Raw genomic sequence first — 25,831 nt, 5'->3', positions numbered from 1 at the left:
TAATATTCCATGGTGTATATGTACCATGGCTTCCTTATCCACTCATCTGCTGATGGGCATCTAGGTTGCTTCCATGTCCTGGCTATTATAAACAGTGCTGCGATTTATGGTGAAACAGATCACCAGCCCAGGTGGGATGCATGAGACAAGTGCTCGGGCCTGGTGCACTGGGAAGACCCAGAGGAATCGGGTGGAGAGGGAGGTGGGAGGGGGGATCGGGATGGGGAATACGTGTAAATCTATGGCTGATTCATATCAATGTATGACCAAAAAAATAAATAAATAAATAAAAATTAAAAAAAAAAAAAAAAAAAAGAATGAAGCTTTCTGTGATGGTACCCAGGAGAACAACCATATTTGGGAGAGGAAGATGATGACTCTGGTTTTGAACAAGATAAAAGTTGGAGGGTTATGGGCTGTCCATGTTAGGGGTGTCCTGGTGGCAAGTCTGGTAGACCAGAAGATCTGGGCTGGAGACAAGGCCCTGGGAGTCATCACCGTGTGGAAAGCAGCTGAGACCAAGGGCACCAAAGAGAATGCAAACAGAGTGGTGAGATTAAAGGAAGCCGTGGATGCATGAAAGACCCTCAGTTTAAGAAGATGTAATCATGGGTCTCCCTTCTGTCTTCTGGGGCATCTCTATCATCCTCAATTAGCTTCCCTGGTGGCTCAGATGGTAAAGAATCTGCCTTCAGTGCAGGAGACCAGGGTTCAATCTCTGGGTCAGGAAGATGCCCTGAAGAAGGGAATGGCTACCCATTTCAGTATTCTTGCCTGGGAAATCCCATGGACAGAGAAGCCTGGCAGACTACAGTCTGTGGGGTCGCAAAGAGTCACACACGAATGAGTACACACACACACAACCCTTGTCTGTATGTATGTTACATTTGTATACACACACACACACACATATTTTCATTTTAAATCTGATATAACCCTAAAATGGTAAATGGAATTATTTCCAAAGGATTTTTTCAAGTAGTTAATAAGAAAGTGATTCAATGTGGAGAAACCCAACCTATTACTCAATGTTCCCACCCTCAAGAAGATCTCCCCGACTGACCAAGTCAAGCCCACCCCCTTCTCTCTGGAGATGGCTCAGTCATGAGCTACTTGGGGAGAGGCGGTGGTTTCCTACCCATCTTTGTCCTCCACCCAAGTGCAGATGAAATGTTGGCCACTGAGTTGGCCCACAGAGGATACTGACTGTATTGGCCCAGGCTGCCACTTCGCTTGTATTCAGGACATTATTTTCAAGCACCTCTAGGCTCCAATATTTTGGCCACCTGATGAGAAGAACTGACTCAATGGAAAAGACCCTGATGCTGGGAAAGATTGAGAGCAGGAGGAGAAGGGGATGACAGAGGATGAGATGGTGGGATGGCATCTCTGACTCAATGAATAGGAGTTTGAACAAACTCCGGGAGATAGAGAAGGACAGGGAAGCCTGGCGTGCTGCAGTCCGTGGGGTCGCAGAGTCAGACACAACTGAGCTACTGAATAACAACTGGCAAGGCTGGGACTCATTCTGCTCCAATGCAGAGCGAAGCCGTTGGAAAGGGGGAGAGACGCAAAGGGCGTGGAGGTTCCAATACGCCGGAGGGAAGCCTGCTCAGCCCTGAGGCCCGTGTCTGCTGAACATAAGCAGGCTGTGCCCGGCATTGCAACCTTCCACACCGGCTGCACACAAAGGCCCAGCAGAAAGTCAGCGTCCCTCTATGGGCTTGTCATGTTTTCCAAGACACCCTCATTACCCGCTGCTGCTTCCAGGGATGCTACTGCATGACCTCGGAGATGAAAAGAAATCTCCTCTGAGTCCCAGACTAACAGCTCCCCCCTTTCCACAGGCCTTCTCCTCTGCTGACCTGCCTTATCAGACTATGCTGCTGGGGGGGTGGCTTGCAGGATAACATGATGGGTATTTACCTGCTCCATTGGCTTCCTCTTTCTTCAAGACAGAAGCACAAGGAGCTATTTCTGAAGCACTGGATCCCCTGAGCGCTGAGAGAACAGACCAACTACAGGAAGCATTTGTACATTCTAAGCTTGACTCAGCAGCAAGTCCCCGAGCTGCCTTTTTTTTTTGGGAAATTGCTGTATTTCAACAGAAATTTGAAGGAGGACACGCCAACTATTAAAAAGGTTTTTTTTTTTTTTCTGTAGATGGAAATGGAGTCTATCAAGGGCAGCCTTCTTTTATGCAATATTATCAACTGCACTGCAGTGACCTCCCTTGTAAACATGCTTCCTGGCAAACGAGCCAGGTCCAAAGGCAGCAAGGAGAATTCACAGGTGTGAGCCGAGCCTGACCCAGGACTGGTGAAATCTGACCAACGAGAATGATTTTACAGCTCTGAGAGTGATCCTCTGACTATTTAACTTCAAAAGGTGGAAAAATAACCCCCAAGTGTAACCGCCAAAGGCAGACAGGCTTGAGTTCTCTACCTCCTATTATGGATAAGAAAAAGAAAGTAAGTTGCATTTTGACTTTCCATTTGCAAGAGGAAAGAGAAGCCAGAATTTGAGGGATGAATAAAAGAAAGTGAGGATACAGGGAAGCATTACAAGAAAGATAAATAAAAAGCATGTTCAAGGTCTCAGATGCATACAGGAACCAACTCAGACATGGAGCTGTGAGCCACTTAGGACGGCGGGCTATGGGGTACATCAGAGGGAAGAATGGAGCTAACTCCTGGGGACAGAATCCAATGCTGTCCTGAAGCATCACCAAAATGCACAAAACCCCACCCCAATCCCTCTCCACACACACTAGAATCTAAGCTCAGTGAATCAGAAATTGCTTTCTTGTCTCTTCTGTTCCCTGACAGACTCCAAGCACCAAGAATGGCATCTGGCACACACACCAGGCACTGAATACACATTTGTGGAAGGGATGAATCAACCAAGTTGTCACTCAGAGCTTGGGTGTACCACCTAAAGGAAACACCGTGCAAGTGTTCAATAAGCAATGGTTATTGGTGTCATCAATAGTACTCATGTCAGGGAGTTGAGTATGAAAACTCAGTAAACATTGGTAATTAATTGTACAGGGTATCTCAGTTTGAATGGCTTCAAAACATATCTTTTAATTAAGATACAATGGCATGCAGTAAAATAATCAGACCTTTTGTGGTGGCTTGATGGATTTTGACAAACGTTCATGACAGGGAATATTGTCATAACACTAGAAAGTTCCCTGTGCATTTTTCCTATTAATTTTCTCCTCCACAAAAGCAACCATCATTCTGATGTGTGCATGCTAAGTCACTTCAGTTGTGTCTGACTCTGTGTGACCCTATGCACTATGGCCCGCCAGGCTCCTCAGTCCATGGGATTCTCCAGGCAAGAATCCTGGAGTGGGTTGCCACACCCTCCTCCAGGCATCGTTCTGATATCTGACCCCACAGACTAGTGTTGTCTCTCCTTGAACTTCATACAAATGGAAGATGATATACAGTATCATCTGTGTCTGGCTTCTTTTGTTCAACGTAATGCTTCTGCAATTCATCCACACTGTTGTGGGTATTATAAGCTCACAACTTATTCATGTAGCAATCCATTTTATGGGTCTCCCTGATAGCTCAGTTGCTAAAGAATCTGCCTGCAATGCAGGAGACTCTGGTTCAATTCCTGGGTCAGGAAGATCTGCTGGCGAAGGGATAGGGTATCCACTCCAGTATCCTTGGGCTTCCCTTGTGGCTCAGCTGGTAAAGAATCCACCTGCAATGTGGGAGACCTGGGTTCAATCCCTGGGTTGGGAAGATCCCCTGGAGATGGGAAAGGCTACCCACTCAAGTATTATGGCCTGGAGAATTCCATGGACTGAGCAACTTTCATTTTCAATCCATTTTATGAATATATATAATATATTTATCTATATCCTTGTTGATGAATCTTTGATTTCTTCCTGATGTTTTGCTATTATGAATGTCTCTCACAAATATTACTTTTGGGGTATATGATTACATGTCTTTGCAGTAAATACCTAGGAATGGAATTGCTGGATCATACCTAGGAGTGCTGGATCATACTGTTAGCCACTCAGTCATGTCTGACTCTTTGTGACCCCATGGACTGTATCCCACCAGGGTCCTCTGTCCATGGAATTCTTCAGGCAAGAACACTAGAGTGGGTTGCCAGGAGTAAATACCTAGGAGTGAATTGCTGGAGTGAAATTGCTGGATCATAAGGGCTTTCCTGGTGGCTCAGATGGTAAAGAATCCACCTGCAATGCAAGAGACCTGGGTTTAATACCTGGTTGGGAAGATCCCCTGGAGGAGGGCATGGCAACCCACTCTAGTATTCTTGGCTGGAGAATCCCCATGGACAGAGGAGCCTGGTGGGCTACAGTCCATGGGGTCACAAAGAGTCAGACATGACTGAGTGACCAAACCACCACATGTTCTTAACAACACTTGGTATTGCTGGTCCTTTTCATTTTAGCCAAGCAGAGGGTATGAAGTGGTAGCTCACTGTGGTTTTAATTTGCATGTCTCTGATTATCATGGATGTTAAGCATGTTTTCATGTATTTAATGGCCATTTGACTAAATTTTTTTGTAAAATTCCTAAGTCAATCTCCCATTTTAATTGTGTTGATTTTCTTTTTATTATTGATTTATAGGAGCTCTTTATATATTCTGGATATGAGTCCTTTGATTCAGATTATTTTTAAAAAATATTTTTTCTGAATGTGTGGCTTGCCTTTTTCATTTTCTAACAGTGTCTATACATGGGCAAAAGATTTAAATTTTGATGGAGTTCAGTTTATTACTTTTACAGTATGCTTTCTTATAGCTCAAAAATATCTTCCTAATTTTCTCTTATAGAAATTTTACATTTAAGTCTGAAATTAAAGTTTTTGTGTATAGTATGAACTGAGTCAAGGTTACTTTTTACTTGTTTTGCTTTTTTTTTCCACTAAGAATATCCAGTTGACCTAGCAGCATTTATTAAAAAGGCTTTCCTTTCTCCCATTGTTATAATTATTCATCAAAAATCATTTGAATATATATTTATGAACCTATTTTCATTATCTCATCATTATACAAGATATTAGCTATAGAATTTTCATAGATAACTTTGAATGTTATCCTCAGATTGAGGAATGGCCCTTGTTTATCGAGAATGGCTATTGGTACACACGCCACATGTAAAACAGGCAGCTAGTGGGCAGCGGCCACACATCACGGAGCTCAGCTCGGGGCCCTGTGATGACCTGGGGTGGGGGGGATGAGGGGGTGGGAGGGAGGCGCGTGAGGGAGGGACACATGTATACACATGGCTGGGTCATGAGGTTTGCAGAAGAAACCAACACAGCATTGTAAAGCAATCATATTCTAGTAAAAAAAAATAAATAAAAAGAAACGGATATCAGATTTTGTCAAATGCTTTGTCTGCATCTGTTGAGATGATTATATAATTTTCTCTTATTATGTCAATATGGCAAATTATATTGATTTATTTTTTGATGTTAAACCAATTTTGCATTCCTAGAATAAACCCCACTTATCCATAATGCAGTTTCCTTTTCCAATATATTGCTGAACTATGATTACTAAAACACTGAAAATCTCTATGTAGATTTGCATTATTTCTTTTTAAAATTTGATAGATGGAATTTACAGTGAAGCCATTTAGGCCTGAAGTTTTGTTTTTCTAATGGGAAGGATTTTAGTTTTGAATCAAGTTTCTCAGGAACTATTCACATTGTCTATTGGCTTTGTTGATTTTTCTCGATACTTTATGTTCTACTTTGTTGATTTTTACTCTTATTATATTCTTCCTCTACCTCATTTGGGTTTAGTTTGCTCTATTTTTTTTCTAGTGCCTTAATGTAGAAGCTTAAATCGTTGACTTTACAATTTCCTTTCTATAAAATTATAAGCATTGAAAGCTATGGATTGCCCTCTTAGCATGTCATCAACTTAATTCTTCAAATTTTGATATGTTGTGTTTCATTGTTGTGGTTTAGTTGCTAAGTCATGTCCAAGTCTTTAGTGACTCCATGGACTGCAGCCCACCGGGCTCCCCTGTCCATGGGATTACCCAGGCAAGAATACTAGTGTGAGTTGCCATTTCTTTCTTCCAGTGGTCTTCCCGACCCAAGAATCGAACCTGTGTCTCCTGCATATATTCTTGTCATTAATTTTTATTTCAATGCTGCTATAGTCAAAGAATGCACTGGGCATATTTTAACCCTTTTAAATATACTGAGACTTATTTTAGGCTCCAGCATATGGTCTACTTTGGTCACTGTTTCAAGTGCACTGGAAGGAATGTGAGCTTGGTAGCTACTGGAAGTAGCAGCACCAACTCCAAAGCTTCCTCTTCATCATCCCCCCCGCAGGAATCTGTCACTGGCCCCCTACCCCAAAGGCAAAGCTTCTGTTTGCACAGTACTGTCTTCTGATCCTAGTTAACTATGGTATGACTTCCACACTATACCCCATGTCTTCCTCCCCCTGGGTCTGATGTGCCAAGTGAAGACAAACCTTGGGCTGCTAAAGTGGTTCGGAGACGTGGCACTGCTTGTATAAAAAGAAGTGATAATGATTTAGTCCTTTTTCCTTTTCATTATCTTTTATTCTGCTTTCCATGCGATATTGTGATGACTAATTTGAGAGCTGAGAGTTGAGTTATGGGGGAGGAGGAACGCCACTGGGCCAGATATTGCCACTATACGCACGGGATCATCCCCAAACTCCCTGTGAAATCTCTCCTCTCTGACTCAGGACACGACTTGTGTGGTATGTTAGATAGCTTTTCCTATACACTGAGTTTCTATATTTTTTAATAGGTAACATACATGCGCTGGAAAATGTGCTTTACAAGAAACAGAACATCCCTCTCCAACCCATGACTTGAAGAGCAGATACGTTTAAGTTTTAGAAATGATTCAACTCAAAGCAAAAGACCAAACAAATGAAGATATAGGGGGTTCACTCATAGGGCCGAATGTGTGACTATGGTACCAAGTTATGAGGCTTAGACAAACAGGTGTGATCACTGCCATAGAGTCAATACTTGCTACTGTAAGGATGCAAATCAAACTTCACTGACTTTAAATTATTCCAAGTCTTTCCAGGATGCTCCCTACTCAGATTTGTGAACCCAACGCAGAGAACAACACACAACTGCCAGAGTTTACCCAGGGAAAGCACCTCCATCGCATCTGACAGTATCTGTCTGTCTTGATCCCAGTGGGGTCCTGAGATGGCATCTGGAGCCGCTCAGGGGGAAAAGCTTTGCGAAAAGGAGGAGTTTGAGCTGGCTTGTTGCCCATACTCTCCTGCCTCCCCTGCATTCGGCACGGGGAAGGATGCTCACCTTTTCCCATTCACGGTCCTTGTTCAGCACGATGACCACCAGTCTGGGGTGCACCTGGTAGCCTTCCTCAGTGAAGGACAAGTCTTTGCCATCCCACGTCACATTGACCATAAATCTGGAGAAAGGAAGAGAGAAAGACAAATGTTTAGGGGAAAATCTAAGAGGTTTCAGACACATGAGCAGATGCCACCATCCGTGTAACGCTGAGAAGGTGTAAACTCATTGCCAGCAGCATCTACCTGTGGAAGCATTGGTACCATGCAGGTTCTGCTAATCTCCATGCACTCTCTTCTATGAGTCTGTAATCAGTGCCAGACTCCCCAGTTCTGTATAAGCTTTAGTAACTGGTTGCAATTAACAGATGAATTGGAACATTTTTGTCCTGTCAGACAACAGACCTTTGTTCAATGATCTTCTAACAAGAGGATCTGAAAGCATGTTTGAATAAGCTACTGTAAAGGAAACTGCTTGCTCACAAGCCACATGGTATACAACATCAAAGAAATGATATCCCACTAATTCATTATTCATTCCACTAATATTTATTAAATATTTGCTACATGACAACAATCAGCTAGTTGGCTGGGGATAAACAAGGAAACAGACGCAATCCCTGCTCTCCAGAAGCTTATAGTCTAAGAGAGAGGACAGGCATTAATTGGTTAATCATAGATCGATGACAAGTATTGGGCTTCCCAGGTGCCTCAGTGGTAAAGAATCTGTCTGCAATGCAGGACACGTGGGTTTGATCCCTGGGTCAGGAAGATACCCTGGAGAAGGAAATGGCAATCCACTCTAGTATTCTTGCCCAGAAAATCCCATGGATAGAAGAGCCTGGTGGGCTACAGACCATGGGGCTGCAAAGATTTAGACAAGACTTCATGATTAAACAACAACAGGTGACAAGTGTTATGATGGTGGGGGTGTGGGTGTATGTGCTCCATGAAAGTGAAATGGGGGTCAGACCAGGCTTCTAAAAGGATGTGCAGCTTGACCTGAAGGATGAGGTAGCATTAACTAGATAAGAAAAGACATAAGCATACTCCAAGCAAAAGGGGCAGCATGGGCAAAGGCCCTGTGGTAGTGCTTACCGAGGGCTGAGTGCAAACCAGTGCGGCTGAAGCAGAGAGAGCCAAAGGCATGTGGGGTGTGGTGTGGGTGAGAAGGTGAATAGGGGCAGACAGTGCAAAGCTTTTCAGGCCATTTAAGGAGTTTTGTCTTTGCTTTAAGACAATAGGAGGACACTGAAGATTTTAACAGGTGATATAATCAGACTTGAAGGTTGTGTAGAGAACAGATTTGCAGAGGATCACAGTGAGTGTGGGGGACCAGTCACAATGCTCTTATTAATCCAGGTTAGAGATGATGTTGGCTTTGACCCCAAAAGAGGAGGAGAAGGAAGAGCAGGAGCAGCAACACACAGGACCCAGTGGAGAAGTTTTCAGCAGGTATTTAGGGACAGGTCAGATGTGACGGTGGAGGAGAGCAGCATCATCAATGGGTCTTCAGTGCCTGCCCTATACAACATCCATCAGTTATCGTTATCACAAGGGATGCTTGTCTGTCTCACAATACTCCATCTCTGACCCTCCCGCCTCAAAACCACTTGCCTGGAGTCTGGTTCAGCTCTGACGTGAAGCAAGACAGAGCTCACTATCAGAATTTGGGAGGGAAGGTTCTCAGGGATTCACATTTCCTTTTCAGCTTGAGAAAAATGTGACGCTGTTAAAGATGTCCGGAAAACGTACCACTTAGCAGATAGTCAGTAAATGCCATATGGTGGTAAAAAGCAATCAAACACCCCCAGAAAGGCAGGGTATCTCAAAGCCGGAGCATTTTCTGGCTTTATAGTCCCTGAACAACAAAAGCAGCCAAAGAAGTAAAATACTAAGGACGAGGACTAGACTATAAAAACAGTTCCACGTAGAGTGACTGGCCTGATTGACCATATGTCTGCCCCTGGGTAGTCACAGTGTACAAGACCCGACTGTGTCCTCTGGGAAAGAATCAGGTCTCCAAGGTGAAGAAACCGGGGGAAAGGCAAAGAACATTTCTGTGTATCCATTCAATGGACTCTTTGAGTCCTTAAAAAAATCATGTCTTTCAAGCAAAGTTAATGGCAGGAAGATAATGCTCGCTGCTTACTGTTAAACAAGCAGAAAAGAAGATAAAAATAGGGTTTGTCTATGCCTGGAAAGATTCCAGGTACTTTCTATTTTCTTTTGTGTTATCTTTGTACTCTCGAAATTTTCTGCAAATACTTTTTATTTTTAACAAAGATACTCTTTGTTTAAACACAGAAAAAAAAAATCAAACACTGCTCTTCTGGAAGAGGGAAAGAGCAATCACCATCCTATCTGGTACATCTGATCATTTCCCAGGAAGATAATTTACAGATTCAACAACTATTCACTGGATGTCTATCATGTGCCAGGCCTTACGGCGAGTCCTATAAATACAAAAATAGAAAACACAGTGCCCATCCCACCCCTTCCATTCTCACAATCCAGTGACATAGACACACAAACGTTGCTAGCACGTAGACGGTCACTCGTGTACCGGTGCTCTGTAAATAGGAGGAGTCGTGAGAATGTGGAGGGAGGGTCCCTAACGTAAGCTTGGTGATGTAGGGAAGGCTTCCTGGGGAATCTTCAGGAGCAAAGGGGTTGACGAGAGGTGGGGAAGAATATTCGGAGCAGAGGAGTCATCTTCAACAAAGAAGAGTCAGCAAAGGAAGTGACAGATGCTACAGAACATAGGAAATAGCTTAGTAAGAACAACAGGTAGTGGAATGCGCCCACAGAGCCTCTCTGAAGCCAGAGCACAGGGGCCTCAAGTGTTTGGATTTTGTTCAGAAGGCCGTGAGGATCATGGAAGGTTTTGAGTAGAGGAGAGACTCACTGCACATAGGAAACTGCAAAGCCAAGGGCGTAGACCCATGAAACATCACGACGGAACACCGCCCATGGAGTTTCAGCATAGAAACCACAGACAAAGCCCACCAGTGGACTTTATCTGGGCTGGCAAAAAAAAAAAAAATCCATCCCCAAGTTGCTCTGTATCTGCAGTCTAAAACTCATGGTTAGGCCAGCTGACTGACCGAGGGGTTGTGCTTGTTTTAAGTGTAATCCAATAAGCCCTTGAGCCAAGTTTTGATTATACAATAACTTGAAGTAGCTAGAGCTCAGGTCAGTCTACCTAATGCCCCAAATGTAGGTGAAACCGAGAACTTGAGTCCATCAACAAGAGCTTTGGAAATATGTAGCTCATTACGTGTTTGGAAAAGCGGACGAGGGGATGAATCCTTGGGTTTTTGACTTGGACACCTGGCCCAGGGGGCGCCATTCACAGGGTTACGTTGTGTGAAAGGATGTTGCTTGTCACTGCTTTCATCTAGGAGCTGGCATGCCCTGTCGAGCACCTGCTCTTCTTCCGATTTGCCAGTTGAATCTACTTAAATCTCTTTCTTCTTTCATTCCCCACTTCTGTTTCCCCCACTCGTTCCCTTGCCTCCCATTTTGTAGTGAAATCAGATAGAATTAGCAGGGACATTATTTAGACGCAATTTCTCTTCTTCAGATTATATGGAAACAACTGTATGGAAATTACGACACTCCAATTGTTCTGTGTTTCTTTAAGATTCAATATTCTGGGCCAATGAGTCCATATACTCAGTGTTTATATTATCTACCTTCTTTCCTTCCTTTCTTTCTAGCTTTCTTCCTATTAAGAGTCTTCTGTCCCTTGGGAGGGGAAAAAGCCCTCTAACAGAATTTCTTTTGCTCAACAGTAATTTCATTATGAAGTTGGCAGGGAACAAGTAACCTATTACCTTCAATTCTACCATCCAATTTCTAGGAAGGACAATCCATATTTCCGCAGGCTTTCTTCCCACTTAAATTTTACTCTAGAGAAAAATTCTTTACCCAGGGAAAAACCATTCTACACCCCACTGCTTGGTCCCCATTAACACCTGCTGGGCACTTGTATTAAACAGTAAAATCTTATCACTGTTTTATCTCTCGAAAAATTGATTACAAACTTTTAGTGACCAGATAAAGTATCAGAAATTCTGGCTGCTGCTAAGCTTCGAATTACATCTTCGATATTTCCGTCAGGAGCAATAAACACATGAGGACATGCTGGCAAAACGTGGATGTGGGGAAGGCTCTGATGGTTTGCAGAGGACCCATTTTTGTATTATTATTGTCCATTGATTGTAAAGTGCCAAGTTGTTTTTAATCAGTGATACACATAACAGAAAATACGTAAATTACATGATGCACATACATACAAGTTTCAGGTGTATGAAGCTGAAGTCCCAGGTGAAAGAAACGTTTCTCTGTTGCTTGTATTTTGTGCCCTATGAATGGTTGGCGTATGTGGGTCAGAAACAACATGGAAAAACATGGTGGACTGTTTTTCCTATATTATCACCACAAAAAAAATTGGGTCAGAATCAAGCTCTTTCTAGATCTGCTTTAATACAGTAGCCACCAACTACAGGTGGCTATGGAGCCTTTGAAATGTGGTTAGTGTGAATAAACATGTGCCAAAAGGGCATGACACAACTGGATTTGGAAGACTTTGTATGAAAAAAAAAAGTGTAAAATCTCATGAATAATTTTATATTGATTTCATGTTGCAATACTTTAGACATGCTGATTGCAATAAGATACATTATTAAAATTAATTTCATCTTCTTTTTACTTATTTGAAGTGCTACCAGAAAATTTAAGATGATAAATGGCTTACATTATATTTCTACTGGACAGCTATTCAGGACCGTCTCTGGTGTCTTGTGTTGTTTTCTTAACCAGTAGATCCATCATGAAGGTAGGACCTCATCTGACTTGTTTTGTGTTTTATTTCTAGTGCTGAACAGAGCGCCTGGCACATAGGTGGTGCTAAAACAAACAGGTGCAGAATGAATAAAAGAATGAATTGCTGTCTAGCAATTGCTGGGATCAAACCTGCCTCTGCTGCTCCCCAGCTGTGTCTCCTAGGGTTGTATATTTAAAATTCTCTGAGCTTCCATTTTCCTTGTTTATAAAAACGGATCAGGTTAAACCATATGAACTAACTGTGATGGCTTCGTGTGGTTTAACCCAACAGATCCCTAACTCCCAGGTTTTGTGAGTGGGATAAGCAATAGTTCATAGAAACATACAGTCCAATTTCTGGTACACAGATGTTGCTAAACTTTTACGTAAAGCTTCCATGCATTTTTAAAAATAGTTTTCTACTCTGACATATTTCCTAACACACTGCCCCAAATGCAACCTCGTTGTTAGTCCCTGAAAACCCAGGCTTATTGCTGCCATTCCATTCACTCATGGCCAGAGTATTTTCTTTTTGTCAAAAGCCAACCATATGATATCTGCTTTTCTCTTTCTGACTTACTTCACTCTGTATGACAGATTCTTGGTCCATCCACATATTAATGCATACATGTGGAATCTAGAAAAATGGTACAGATGAACATATTTCCAGGGCAGGCATAGAGACACAGCTGTAGAGAGCAGATGTGTGGATCCAGTGGGGGAAGGAGAGGGTGGGAGGAATTGGGAGATTAGGACTGGCACATACACACGGCCGTGTTTAAAATAGGGAGCTGGCGGGAAGCTGCCATGCCGCACTGGGAGCCCAGCTCGGGGCTCTGTGATGACCGAGGGGGTGGGGTGGGGGTGGGGGGCAGGAAGGAGGTCCAGGAGGGAGGGGACACATGCACACTCACAGCTGATTCCCATCTTTGTATAGCAGAGACTAACGCAACACCGTAAGGCAATTATACCCCCCCAAAAAAGAAAAAAAGTCATCCATATATGGTCTGCATCTGTCCAATTCTTTGAAACCCCATGGACTGTAGCCCACCAAGGTCCTCTGTCCATGGGATTTTCCAGGCAAGAATACTGGAGCGGGTTGCCATTTCCTCCTTCAGGGGATCCTCCTGACCCAGGGATCAAACCCGAGTCTCTTACATTAGCAGGCAAGTTCTTTACCACTAGTGCCACCTGAGAAGGCCAATAAAAAAAAAGAAAGAAAAGAAAAAATAAAAGCCATCCAAATATGGGCTGCATAAGCTTTTAACTATTACTTAAAATGTCTCCTTCCTCCAGTTTCTATTTTCTCTCTTTTGCCTCGTAACTCTCCTTTAACTTCCCAAATTTGATTGTTTGCAGTGTTCTCTAGACATATTTATTATTCACTATTTCCCTTCAGACTTTAATTCCCTTACAGTTTCATAAATGCCACCATAACCCTTCAGTGTGTCTCAATTTTCAGTTAATTTTCCATTTGCTTTGCTATTTCCCTTGTTCCCCAGGCCTTTCCCCGAATCACACTATCGCTTAAATGCCTACTCAGACTGTTTTGGGTGTCACCATTTTTTTCATTTGTCATCTAATGTACATGTTTTGGAAAACAGAATCACTGTTTTCTTTAATCTTTTTTCAGTTCTCAAGACACTCACGTTTTTACAAAATGTTTTGGCTGTTTCCAGCTTCCTCCTGGTGGTTTGAAATCCCTTCCACTTGGATGCCTTTCTCAGCACCTTCTCATCCTCCATTAACCCTTCCCTTATGGGCATGAATCCTCTCTTTAGAGCAAACTCGTGGAGCTTTTATCACTTTTAATTCCCAACTCCTGCCCCACATCGTCCCCAAATACATCCTCACACCGTTTCCTTTCAGCGAGTCTCTGATGAGTGTACTTTCCTCTTTGCCCCGTGCTCAGTCTCATATATTCATTGGTGGTTTCCAGTTTCCCTTGAATGATGACCAAAGGCATGACCACAGAGCTGAGACTTAAATGTCAGGACTGAAATATAATAACTCCAACACACAGATCTGCATAATCCAGGCCAGCAAGGCATTCAAAACCGGCTCAGAAACTATAGCATTATGAAAAAGCAAAAAAAAAAAAAAAAAAAAAAAAAGAAAAAAAAAAAAAACTGGGTTAAAAAAAGAGAGTGAGTATTTATTCTTTATCAAATTCCATTGTGGCCAAATTAAAAAAAAAACATAGTAATGTTAGTTGTCAGCTAAGCAATACTAATTTTTAAAAAATTAGAACAGGTAAGGTAAGCTCCATAAAGGCAGAGATGTTTCTTTTGACCACTGTGATTCTAAAACACCTTCATGTCTTGCAGTACGAGCTTAAACGTATTTGTTGAATAAAGGAACAAATGAATGAGTGGCCACAGGCCACTGAGATCTTGTTCATTCAATGTTTATTTTCTGTGCAACTGTAGAGAGGCAATTCTGCAAGACGACTGCTTAGTTTGGGAATCAGAAAGCTCGGGGTTAGAATGCAGTTCTGTGGCTTGCAATCCCAGGTAAGTCTCCTAAATTCTCAGAGCATCCATTTCCTCTTTTGTAAAAGTGAAGTTATAATGGCCACATCTCTGTGTAATCACAGGGCTTACATTAGATGAAATTTAACGAGAGAAGGTATGTAATGTGACCAGCAGAGTGTCTGGCACATAATGGTGTCTGGTAAATGATGGCGGCAGGGGTAGCAGTAGTTGTCATGGTTTCACATAATTATCTTTGCTCCTTCTAAATTTTGAAATTAAAGGGCTTTCTCTTAGATGCTGGAGGATCACTGGGGCTGCTAATCCCTGTTTCTGAAGGGAGGCAATGAACCCTCCAGGTCCCTACCCCAGGCTGATCTCATTGCTCAGAGCTCCAGGTACCCCTGGACTGGCTTATGGTGCAAGGGTGCTGACCCAGATGCCAGCCTGCCCTTCATGTCTCTTGGGCTTCCTGTCTCTCCTTGGTGAGCACACCTGAGCCAAGGGCGATTTTTGAGGCCCCACCTACTGTCTTTTGAATATAACTTCTAAGTCTAAAACATGGACTAAGTTAGGGCAAAGCTTTCTCTAAAAGTGTGACTATTATATTCATCCCATCAGTAGACAAGATGCCTGACCCATCTGGCTAAAAGTCTGCAGTGGCAACAGGATCTCTGGGGTAGGATCTAACGTTCAGCCGCTTAGTGCTACCCGACTCTTCTGCAACCCCAGGGACTGCAGCACAACCAGGCTCCTCTGTCCTCCACTATCTCCTGGAATTTGCTCCATTCATGTCCATTGAGTCGGTGATGCTAACCATCTCATCCTCTGCCACCCTCTTCTCCTTGTACGTTCCATCTTCTCTAGCATCAGGGTCTTTCCCAAAGAGTCGGCTCTTTGCATCAGGTGGCCAAAGTACCGGAGCTTCTGCTAGAAGATCAAGCCAGTCAATCCTACAGGAAATCAACCCTGAATATTCATTGGAAGGACTGGTGCTGAAGCTGAAGCTCCAATACTTAGGATCTAATAACAGCTGTATTAAATCTAATACAGCTCACTAGTAACTCTACTTTATCAGGAGTTATTGGAAGACAGAGGGTCCATTAATAAAGCCGCTCTCGGGATCTCTTGCTCCTTACATGCCTGGTTCTCTTAGGAACCTGGTGGAGGATGTGGAAGTTCTTGAAATTCTGGATAGCATTTTGTAACACTATCAAAATAGTACTGAATATGTCACCATGAACCCCTCATGACTGCCTCATCTAAGCATTTGGGACTGACTGGCACAGGGGTCAGTGGATCCACTCCTTGCAATGAGCATCTATTCCAAGAGAGCTGGACAAAAGTAGGCCACGTGACAGGCAGTTTCTACAGGCTTCCTAGATCACCTGTGTCTATGCTGTCAGATTATTCAGGATCTCAAACAGGCAGATGTACATGGATACTGACTCTTCATCTTCCCCAAATATGCAGAAAGGATCAATTCAAGGTGTGACTTTATCCAAGAATCTCTGGGTATTCCCCATCCTAGAACTTAGGCCCCATGAGAAGAGGGGAATTTTCTCTTTTGTTCTCTGCTGTACACTCCTTCCAGAACCTGGAACAGTGGTTGGCATGGAGAAGCTGCTCAGTACATATTAATGGGGGAAGGAAAAGTCGATGAGGTAACGAAGGCAGGGGAGAAAGGTGGGGGCAGATTGTGGGGCTTCTGAGCCTCCATCATCTCGTGAGCCCATCTCGCGTAGTAAATGTCTTTCTCTATATAAATATCTTGCTAGTTCTGTTTCTCTGGAGAACCCTGACTAATACAACCCGATACTACCATCTGCCAGAAGAACTGTGAACATAAAGCACAAAAGCTGTGATAAATGTGATGCAGAAAGGGCCCCCTGTGCTACTCATCACCTGCACAACTTTATCTTTGGGCTACAAAGTCCTCGAGAACAGGAGTTCGTAACTCAGTACCTTGAACTCTAGGAACATCGTCAGGTAGAGGGAAGGGCAGCTTAGGGATTTGCAAGCTGCAGTTGAGTTTTAAATCCACCATGGTTGATGCTGTACCTTTAAGCAAATCATCCAGCTCGCAGGAGTGAGGAGAAGCTCACTCCTGTGTCAATGGGGAAACCACGGCTATCTTAGCCTGCTCACACTGTTATAACAAAACACCATACACTGGGCGCCTTAAACAGCAAGCACTTATTTCTCAAGGTTCTGGAGACTGGAAGTCCAAGGTCAAGCCCCAACAGATGCAAGCTCTAAAGAGGATCCTCTTCCCAGTTTACACACCACTTTGTTGTGTCCTCACATGGCCAAAGAGTTGGATCTCTTGTCTCCTCCTTTTTCAGGACACTAATTCCATCATGAGGACCCCACCCTCACTACCTCATCTAACCCGAATTTCTTCCCAAAGGCTCCACCTCCAAATAACATCACACTGGGGGTAAGAGCTTCAGCATGCGAATTTGGGGAGAATGCAAACATTCAGTGCAGAGCAATTACACAGAGTTAATGAGAAGTTTCATGGTGGTGGAGCTAACAGGTAGGGTTGACGTCCATAAACGGTATAAACAATTATGCCAGTTTTCCCAGAAGTGAGAGATTTCCTGGGGGATGGACCATTCAGTGCTAAAACCAGGACCTTAAGTTATGGATCAAAAATTAAGAGTTTGGTCCAGTAAGCAACACCTCAAAAGCACATCTACAGAAAGGTTTCAAATTCATTTACCAAACACATAATCAATTTAAACAAATATTGAGTAACTGCTATATGCCAGCAACATGCAGGAGATAAAATGGTAAGTAAAAAACACATGTGGTCCTTCCCATGAAGTCACTTAGAGTTTAGCAAAAAAGCAGGTATTATACAATAATTCCAATAAATGGTAATGTATACGCAACTAAAGTACGTGATGCTATAGGAACATTAATCTCTCAGAATACTGATTATTCTTCCATTATTCCATTTCTACTTGCTTTTTTTTCAGTGAAAACACCAAGTTAAGTTCTCTGAAAGAGTAAAAAATTCTCATGTTTTCCAGCGACATATATACGCTGTGTAAAATAAATATACACATATATACACATGTGTAAAATAAATAGCTAGTAGGAACATGAGGTATAGCACAGGGAGCCTGACTTGGTGCTCTGTGACGACCTAGAGGGGTAGGGGAGTTGAGAGGGGATATATGTATACACGTAGCTGATTCACGTTGTTGGACAGCAGAAAATAGCATAACATTGTAAAGTGATTATTTGCTGGGAAAAAAAAAAAAAAACTCTCATGCTTTCCAGGTATAAAATAGGACAAGTAACATCAAGGACTAAAATGGATTAGATGCAAGATTATTGAGAATGGTGAAAACCCCAGCTAAAGACATTCAACAAATTATTTTTAAAATAATATTGTAAATGAAATATAGCACATCTACTAACCACTCATTTGAACTCTCTGTTCTAAATTTAAACTTATGAATATTCACATTTCTTCCTCTAGCAAAAACCATGCTTCCTTCTATGCCAGTACAGCTCACAAGATTGCACCCTTTGGAAGGTGGCTTACTGACACACCATGAGCCCCCTTATTTTGAAGAGCGCTAACCCCTCCACCACTATATACACCAAAACCTTTATGCTTCTCCTCTCCTTTGACCATAAGAAAATTAGATCTGGTGGGAGAGGGAAGTGCACCTGTTCCAAGCTGGAACCATCAGATTCTCTCACCCAGGAATCTGAAAAGTTATAGCTGAGATAACGACCAGAAATTATTCAACCTCATCCAAGGTGAGAGTAACTTTGTTTCATCAATGAATGTTGCCTCACCTCCTGACCTTTCCAAATCTTGGCGACTTAACATTTACTTTGATTTTTCAAGATACTCCAGTAAAGTCCCAATAAATCCCCAATAGGTTTTCTATCATTCATTACCTCATTTTGTTTATTTTTATTTATTTATTTATTTTTTTTTTGGTCATACATTGATATGAATCAGCCATAGATTTACACGTATTCCCCATCCCGATCCCCCCTCCCACCTCCCTCTCCACCCGATTCCTCTGGGTCTTCCCAGTGCACCAGGCCCGAGCACTTGTCTCATGCATCCCACCTGGGCTGGTGATCTGTTTCACCATAAATAGTATACATGCTGTTCTTTCGAAATATCCCACCCTCACATTCTCCCACAGAGTTCAAAAGTCTGTTCTGTATTTCTGTGTCTCTTTTTCCGTTTTGCATATAGGGTTATTGTTACCATCTTTCTAAATTCCATATATATGTGTTAGTATGCTGTAATGTTCTTTATCTTTCTGGCTTACTTCACTCTGTATAATGGGCTCCAGCTTCATCCATCTCATTAGGACTGGTTCAAATGAATTCTTTTTAATGGCTGAGTAATATTCCATGGTGTATATGTACCACAGCTTCCTTATCCATTCATCTGCTGATGGGCATCTAGGTTGCTTCCATGTCCTGGCTATTATAAACAGTGCTGCGATGAACATTGGGGTGCACGTGTCTCTTTCAGATCTGGTTTCCTCAGTGTGTATGCCCAGGAGTGGGATTGCTGGGTCATATGGCAGTTCTATTTCCAGTTTTTTAAGAAATCTCCACACTGTTTTCCATAGCGGCTGTACTAGTTTGCATTCCCACCAACAGTGTAAGAGGGTTCCCTTTTCTCCACACCCTCTCCAGCATTTATTGCTTGTAGACTTTTGGATAGCAGCCATCCTGACTGGCGAGTAATGGTACCTCATTGTGGTTTTGATTTGCATTTCTCTAATAATGAGTGATGTTGAGCATCTTTTCATGTGTTTGTTAGCCATCTGTATGTCTTCTTTGGAGAAATGTCTGTTTAGTTCTTTGGCCCATTTTTTGATTGGACAATAAATCACAGCAAGATCCTCTATGACCCACCTCCCAGAATATTGGAAATAAAAGCAAAACTAAACAAATGGGACCTAATGAAACTTAAAAGCTTTTGCTCTTTTTGTTTAAATTAAGCTAGTCAGAATTAATTTCTGTTACTTACTACCTAAATACCTTAAATAATATTTTGTTCCTACCCAAGCTATTGAAAGATCTTAGTTGGTCTCTTGACTCCCTGTATAACATCCCTAACACTCATAGTAAGCCTACCAGCCAGGTAAATGTTCCTAAACTTCAGTTTTTGTTATATGTCTCTCTGCACAAAAGCTTGAAATGGCTCCTTAATGTCCAAAAATAAAATTCATGCTCATTAGTCAACTTTAGCTTTCAACCTAAAACTGTTCTTTACTGACCCTGCTTTGGAGCAGACTCAAATGACTCATGGTGTCCTTGTGAATTTTCACTTCTTGGTTATTGTTCCCACATTTTCTTCTACTGAGAAAACAGTAAAAACTATTGTTTCTCCCTACAGCCATTTCTAGATAATATGTCTTCCCCTACCTGATCAACAAGAGTACCTCTGGACACAGTGATTGGCTCAGGGATTGGCATGTGACTCCAGCTCAACCAATCAGAATCCTTCTCTGGGAATTTTCTGTTGAAACTAGAGAGAATACCCACTCTTTTGACTTAAGGAGATACAGTGACAAAAGTATGTGAACCCCATACCTATTTAAATGATGCTCTTCCCCATCTCATTGGGATGAAACAATGAGCCATAACAGAGAGAAAAAGGAGAGAGAAAGAGGAAAAGAATGAGAGACAGACAGACAGACAGACAGAGATTTGAAGACATCATTTGAGCCTAGATCAAGATTTGGCAGGTAAGACATACACCCCATATTCTTTCCAGTTGAAAAGACCAATTCATCTTGTTTAATTAAATTTATTTTATTTTATAAAAAATTAATTTGACTTATTTTAATAAATTTTAAATCAATGATATTTATTAATATTACTAATTAAATTTATTTAAATAAATTATTTAGGAATAAAATTAATAAATAAATTTACTTATGAATGAAATTAATAAATATTCATTTATTTTTAAAGTTGTTTGGCCACTGCATGCAGGATCTAGTTCCCTGACCAGGGATTGAACCCATGCCCTCTGCATTGGAAGCATAGAGTCTTAATCACTGAAATGTGAGAGAAGTTCCTATTTTGTTTTTTTCTGAACTTAATGAGAATCAGTTTTCTATCATTTAAAGTCATAAAAGTCTCAACGAGTACAAAGATTTTTCTCCCCTGAATATTCACATATTCAGACCCCTCCAAAAAAAACAGCATAGAGTTCACCTCTTCTCAAAATGTTCACTGATCCTGTAGGAGGGTCCCCTACACCCTCCTCAGAACCCCCATCACTTCCTCTGCAGCTGCCTTCTCCACCTTGGTGTTTGCAGAGCTTTCCACATACATACGCATCATCCTACTGGGCACATTCCACACCCATCCATCCATCCTCGGCTGAAGGGTAAATTCCTGGGGACCGGGGGCCGTGTCTGTATGGCGGGGGATCAGTGACCATCTGCTGGATGAACAGGACCAGGTTTTCATCTGGCCAGAGCTGGAGCCCTCAGGAGCACAGAGAATGTCCCGATGTGCTGGGAGACACGTCACACCCATGAGGACAGAGTTAAATACGTCCTGGCCTAAATAGCGGTCTAAATGCTGCCTCATCTCATAATGAAACCTGACAGCCCTGTGTAAATCCAGCCGTAATAATGTTTCACATCCTGCCATGGATTTCTGGTGTGGAAATGTGCCCCCCTGGTAACTCAGCTCCAGAATCCGGTCCTGCCCCAATAGTCATATTTTCGTCCATAACTGCTAGATCACTTTCTTGGTGGGGAAGAAAATCATGTATTTACCTCCTAAAGAGCAAAGAAGAACTGCTGTTTCAATGATGGCTGGGTTTTTTTTTTCTTCTATAAATAATAGAAAGAATACAGCTCTTTCTTTCTATCGCTCCTATTCCTATTCGTTTTCCATATCGCTTTCAAGCATTCATTTTACAACTCCAGGGAGATAAATGTGGGGAGAGTAGAAAGAAGAAGAAGAGGAAACATAAGAATAGGAAGGGGAAAATAAGGAAGAAAAGTTAGAAGGAAAGGCCTGAGGAAAGCAGAGAAAGGCAGGCAAATAGGAGAGTGGACAGAGAAGCCTGGGAAAAGGCGGGGGGTTTCTCTCCCACTTGAATAATAAAATGAAATGGAGTTTGAGGCAGAGTGGGGCTCTTCAGGAAAGCTGGAAAGGGTGGTGGGAGGAAGAGAGAGAGGGAAAAAGAGAACTTACAGTAACACAGGGAACTCTACTCAGTGCTCCGTGATGACCTCAATGGGATGGAAATTTTTAAAAAGGGGGATATATGCATACATATAGCTGATTCACTTCTTGTACAGCAGAAACTAACAACGGTATAAAGCAACTATACTCCAATTTTAAAAAAAGAAAAAAGAGAAGATGGAGGGAGTCCAGAGCTGGTGCACAGGAAGCAGGAAGGGGCCCCATGCCGTGTCTTGGCACCATGCCCTCCCTGGTGACATTGGAAAAGTAGGTCAATTTCAGCCCTGGCTGGGAGATGAATGGTCAGCCAGGAACAAGTGGTGGGAAGCGAGGGTGCTGAGTGAGACGCTGACCTACCCACAGGACCCGGGAGACGGGGCGCCTCCCTGGGATAACAGGAAGAATGAAAGCCAGTTCTGGACCTGCCGTGTCCAATAGACCTTCCCACCAGGATGGAAATTCATACATCTGTGATGTGCGTGGCGGCAGCTGCTCATCACCTGGCACTACTGAGCACTTGAAATGTGGAGAGTGTGACTGGGGAACTGAATTTTCCATTTTATTTTATTTTAATTAGCTTAAATTAAAATAGCCACATGTGGCTTGCATCTGCCAGTGTTGGACAGCTCAAGTCTGGAAGCCGTGTGAATCACATTCAGGAAGAAATTGATCGCCAAGAGGAACCAGGAGGCTGTTTTCCCAAATGTCCTAAGTGTACATTTCAGGTGGCACACAGATGCATTTCGATAAGTGCATAAGATAACTTTATTTGTAGAATCAAATTTGTTTATTTTAATATATATTTGAAAGTGGAACTAGCACCTCAGACCCCTTATTTCATAGAAATCATTGCTTAGGAAGAAACTGCAGTGACATTTTATTTCTAAAAAAGTAAATCAATGTGAATAAAAGGTACTATGTGAAAAATATCACAGAGGGCTTAGAGATATGAAAAAGGTAATAAACATAGTCATATAAATGGAATCACACCGTGTGTGACCTTTCTGTGTCTGGCTTCTTTCGCTTAGCGTCCTGTCTTTAAGGTTCATCCTTGATGTAGCTTTAATCAGTATTCATTCCTTTATGACTGAATAATATTCCACTGTATGGACATATATATTAAGCTTATCCATCCCTCTGTTGAAGGACATTTTCTCACAGCTTTTGGTTACTGTGAGTAGTGATGCTATGAACATTCAGGTACAATTTTTTTTTTAATATTGTTTTCAATTCTTTAGGGTATATAACTAGGAGAGGAATTGTCTGGGGTAATGCAAAAGACAGAGGAACTACTGATCTGCGGAATCACTATCTGGCACTAGAGAGTCACGATGTCTGAAAAACACTTTGAATGTACTTATCACCGCTGAATTGTATAGTTTAAAATGGTTAAGATGATAAATTTTACATTATATGTTATATAAATTTTATAAATATAAATTGTATAAATTGTATGCTACATTATATAAATTTTATGTTATATGTATTTTAATATGATTAAAAAAACTGTTTATAAAAAATAACAAAGAGGGACTACCCTGGTGGTCCAGTGGTTAACACTTTGCCCTCCACTGCAGGGGGTGCGGGTTCTGCCCCTGGTCAGGGACCTAAGATCCCACATCCCTTGTGGTCAAGGGACCAAAACAGAACAGAACAATTCAATTTTATTGAATTGTAACAAATTCAATAAAAACTTAAAACACCATGTTTTAAAAAAATATACAGGAAGTAGTCTGAATTGGGATATGAGGTTTATCAGGGATCCCAGAGTTTTTTTGATCTAAACTTCTACCCAAGAATCATTTCTCTGACCTCTCTGATGGAAAGGTCAGCCTAGACACAAAAAGCACAAGAATAAACAAGTGCGGTGCTTACTCACTCAGTCACGTCCAACTCTGCAACCCCATGGACTACAGCCCGCCAGGCTCCTGTCTTCATGGGGATCCTCCAGGCAAGAATACTGGAGTGGGTAGCCTATCCCTTCTCCAGGGGATCTTCCCGACCCAGGGATCAGATCTGGGTCTCCCACATTGCAGGTAGATTCCTTACCAACTGAGCTACCAGGGAAGACCAAATAAACAATTGGGACTACATCAAACAAAAAGTTTCTGCACAGCAAAAAAAAAATTAAAATAAGAAGAGATAAACTAAGGAAAGGGAGAAAAATCTTTGAAAACTATATACCATATAAGGGGTTAGTATAGAAAAAATACAAGCAATTCACACAGCTCAACAGGAAAAAGACTAATAATCTGGTTTTTAAATGAGCAAAGGACTTGAATAGATATTTTTCCAAAGAAGATAGTCAACAGGTACATGCAAAGATACTCAACACCACTAATCATCAGGGAAATGTAAATCAAAACCACAGTGAGACATCACCTCATACCTTTTAGACTGGTTCTTATAAAAAAGATAAAAAGACAAGTGATAACAACTGTTGGCAAGAACGTGGAGAAAGGGGAACCTTGGGAATTCACATTCCTTGTGGGAATGTGAATTGGTTCAACAATAATCCCACTTCCAGGTTAAATTCTAAGGAAAGAGGATCTGGAATGTGTATCTGCACTCCTGTGTTCACTGCAGCATCATTCACAACAGCCAAGACATGGTGACAACCTTAGTATCCATCTGAGGCTGGGAAATATTGAGGGCAGGAGGAGAAGGGGATGGCAGAACGTGAGATGGCTGGATGGCATCACCCACTCAATGGACATGAGTTTGAGCAAACTCGGGGAGATAGTTAAAAGACAGGGAAGCCTGGCATGCTGCAGTTGATGGGGTCACAAAGAGTCAGACATGACTTAGCAACTGAATAAAAACAATTCATCTACAGATGTGTGGATTAAAAAATGTGACACACACAATGGAATATTAATCAGTCATAAAAAAGAAAACTCTTCCACTGGTGAAAAAAAATGGATGAACCTTGATGGGCATTGTGCTAAGTGAATTAAGTCAGACAGACAAAGACAAATACCTTACAACCTCACTTTACATATGGAATCTAAAAAAACGAAAACCAAGCCCATAGATTACAGAGAACAGATTGATCATTGTCAAGGCAGGGGATGGGGAGTGGGGCAAAATGGGTGAAAGGGAGTGAAAATTACAGAGTTCCAGTTATAAAACAAATAAGTCAGGCAAATGTAATGTGTAGCATGGTGATTATAGTTAATAAGGCACTATCTGAAAGTTGCTAAGACATAAATCCTACACATTCTCATCACTATGTACGGTGATGGATCTTAACTAGACTTATTATGATGATCATTTTGCAATATATACAAATATAAGATCATTTTGTTGTACACCTGAAGCTAATATAATATATATCAATTATATCTCAATTAAGAGAATACTCATCTCATGACTGCCGTATTAAAAGAACAATACACAGAAATCACTTTATGCAGATCCTGGAACATAATAACTGAAGAATAAACGTTATCACTGGTATGTGAAAAGTGAAATTGTAAGTTGCTCAGTTGTTTCTGACTCACTGTGACCCCATGGACTGCAGCTCACCAGGCTCCTCTACCCGTGGAATTCTCCAGATAAGAATACATTCATAAGAAACAGTGGGCTGCCATTCCATTCTCCAGGGAATCTTCCTGACCCAGGGATCAAACCCTGGTCTCCTGCATTGCAGGCAGATTCTTTACTATTTGAGCCATTCAGGTCAGTTCAGTTCCGTTACTCAGCCATGTCCATCTCTGTGGCCCCATAGACTGCAGCACACCAGGCTTCCTTGCCCATCACCAACTTCCGGAGTTTACTCAAACTCATCTCCATTGAGTCGGTGGTGCCCTCCAACCATCTCATCCTCTGTCGTCCCCTTCTCCTCCTGCCTTCAATCTTTCCCAGCATCAGGGTCTTTTCCAATGAGTCAGTTCTTAGCATTAGGTAGCCAAAGTATTGGAGTTTCAGCTTCAGCATCAGTCCTTCCAATGAATATTCAGGGCTGATTTCCTTTAGGATGGACTGATCTCCTTGCAGTCCA

At 42.0% G+C, this 25,831-nt stretch overlaps 1 protein-coding gene across 2 annotated transcripts in view; it reads right to left on the bottom strand.

The window, feature by feature from the left end:
• GRIN2A (glutamate ionotropic receptor NMDA type subunit 2A) overlaps positions 1-25,831 on the bottom strand; it is a 436,975-nt gene that overhangs the window by 136,223 nt on the left and 274,921 nt on the right. For both annotated transcript variants that reach the window (XM_043456415.1, XM_043456416.1), the window contains one exon: positions 7,329-7,443. In XM_043456415.1, the coding sequence (XP_043312350.1) occupies positions 7,329-7,443 (115 nt within the window). The remainder of the gene's footprint in view (positions 1-7,328; positions 7,444-25,831) is intronic.

Source organism: Cervus canadensis, chromosome 32 (genome assembly GCF_019320065.1).
Source record: "Cervus canadensis isolate Bull #8, Minnesota chromosome 32, ASM1932006v1, whole genome shotgun sequence".
In the NCBI taxonomy this organism is placed as follows: Eukaryota; Metazoa; Chordata; class Mammalia; order Artiodactyla; family Cervidae; genus Cervus; species Cervus canadensis.
This window is presented reverse-complemented; position numbering and strand designations above follow the sequence as displayed.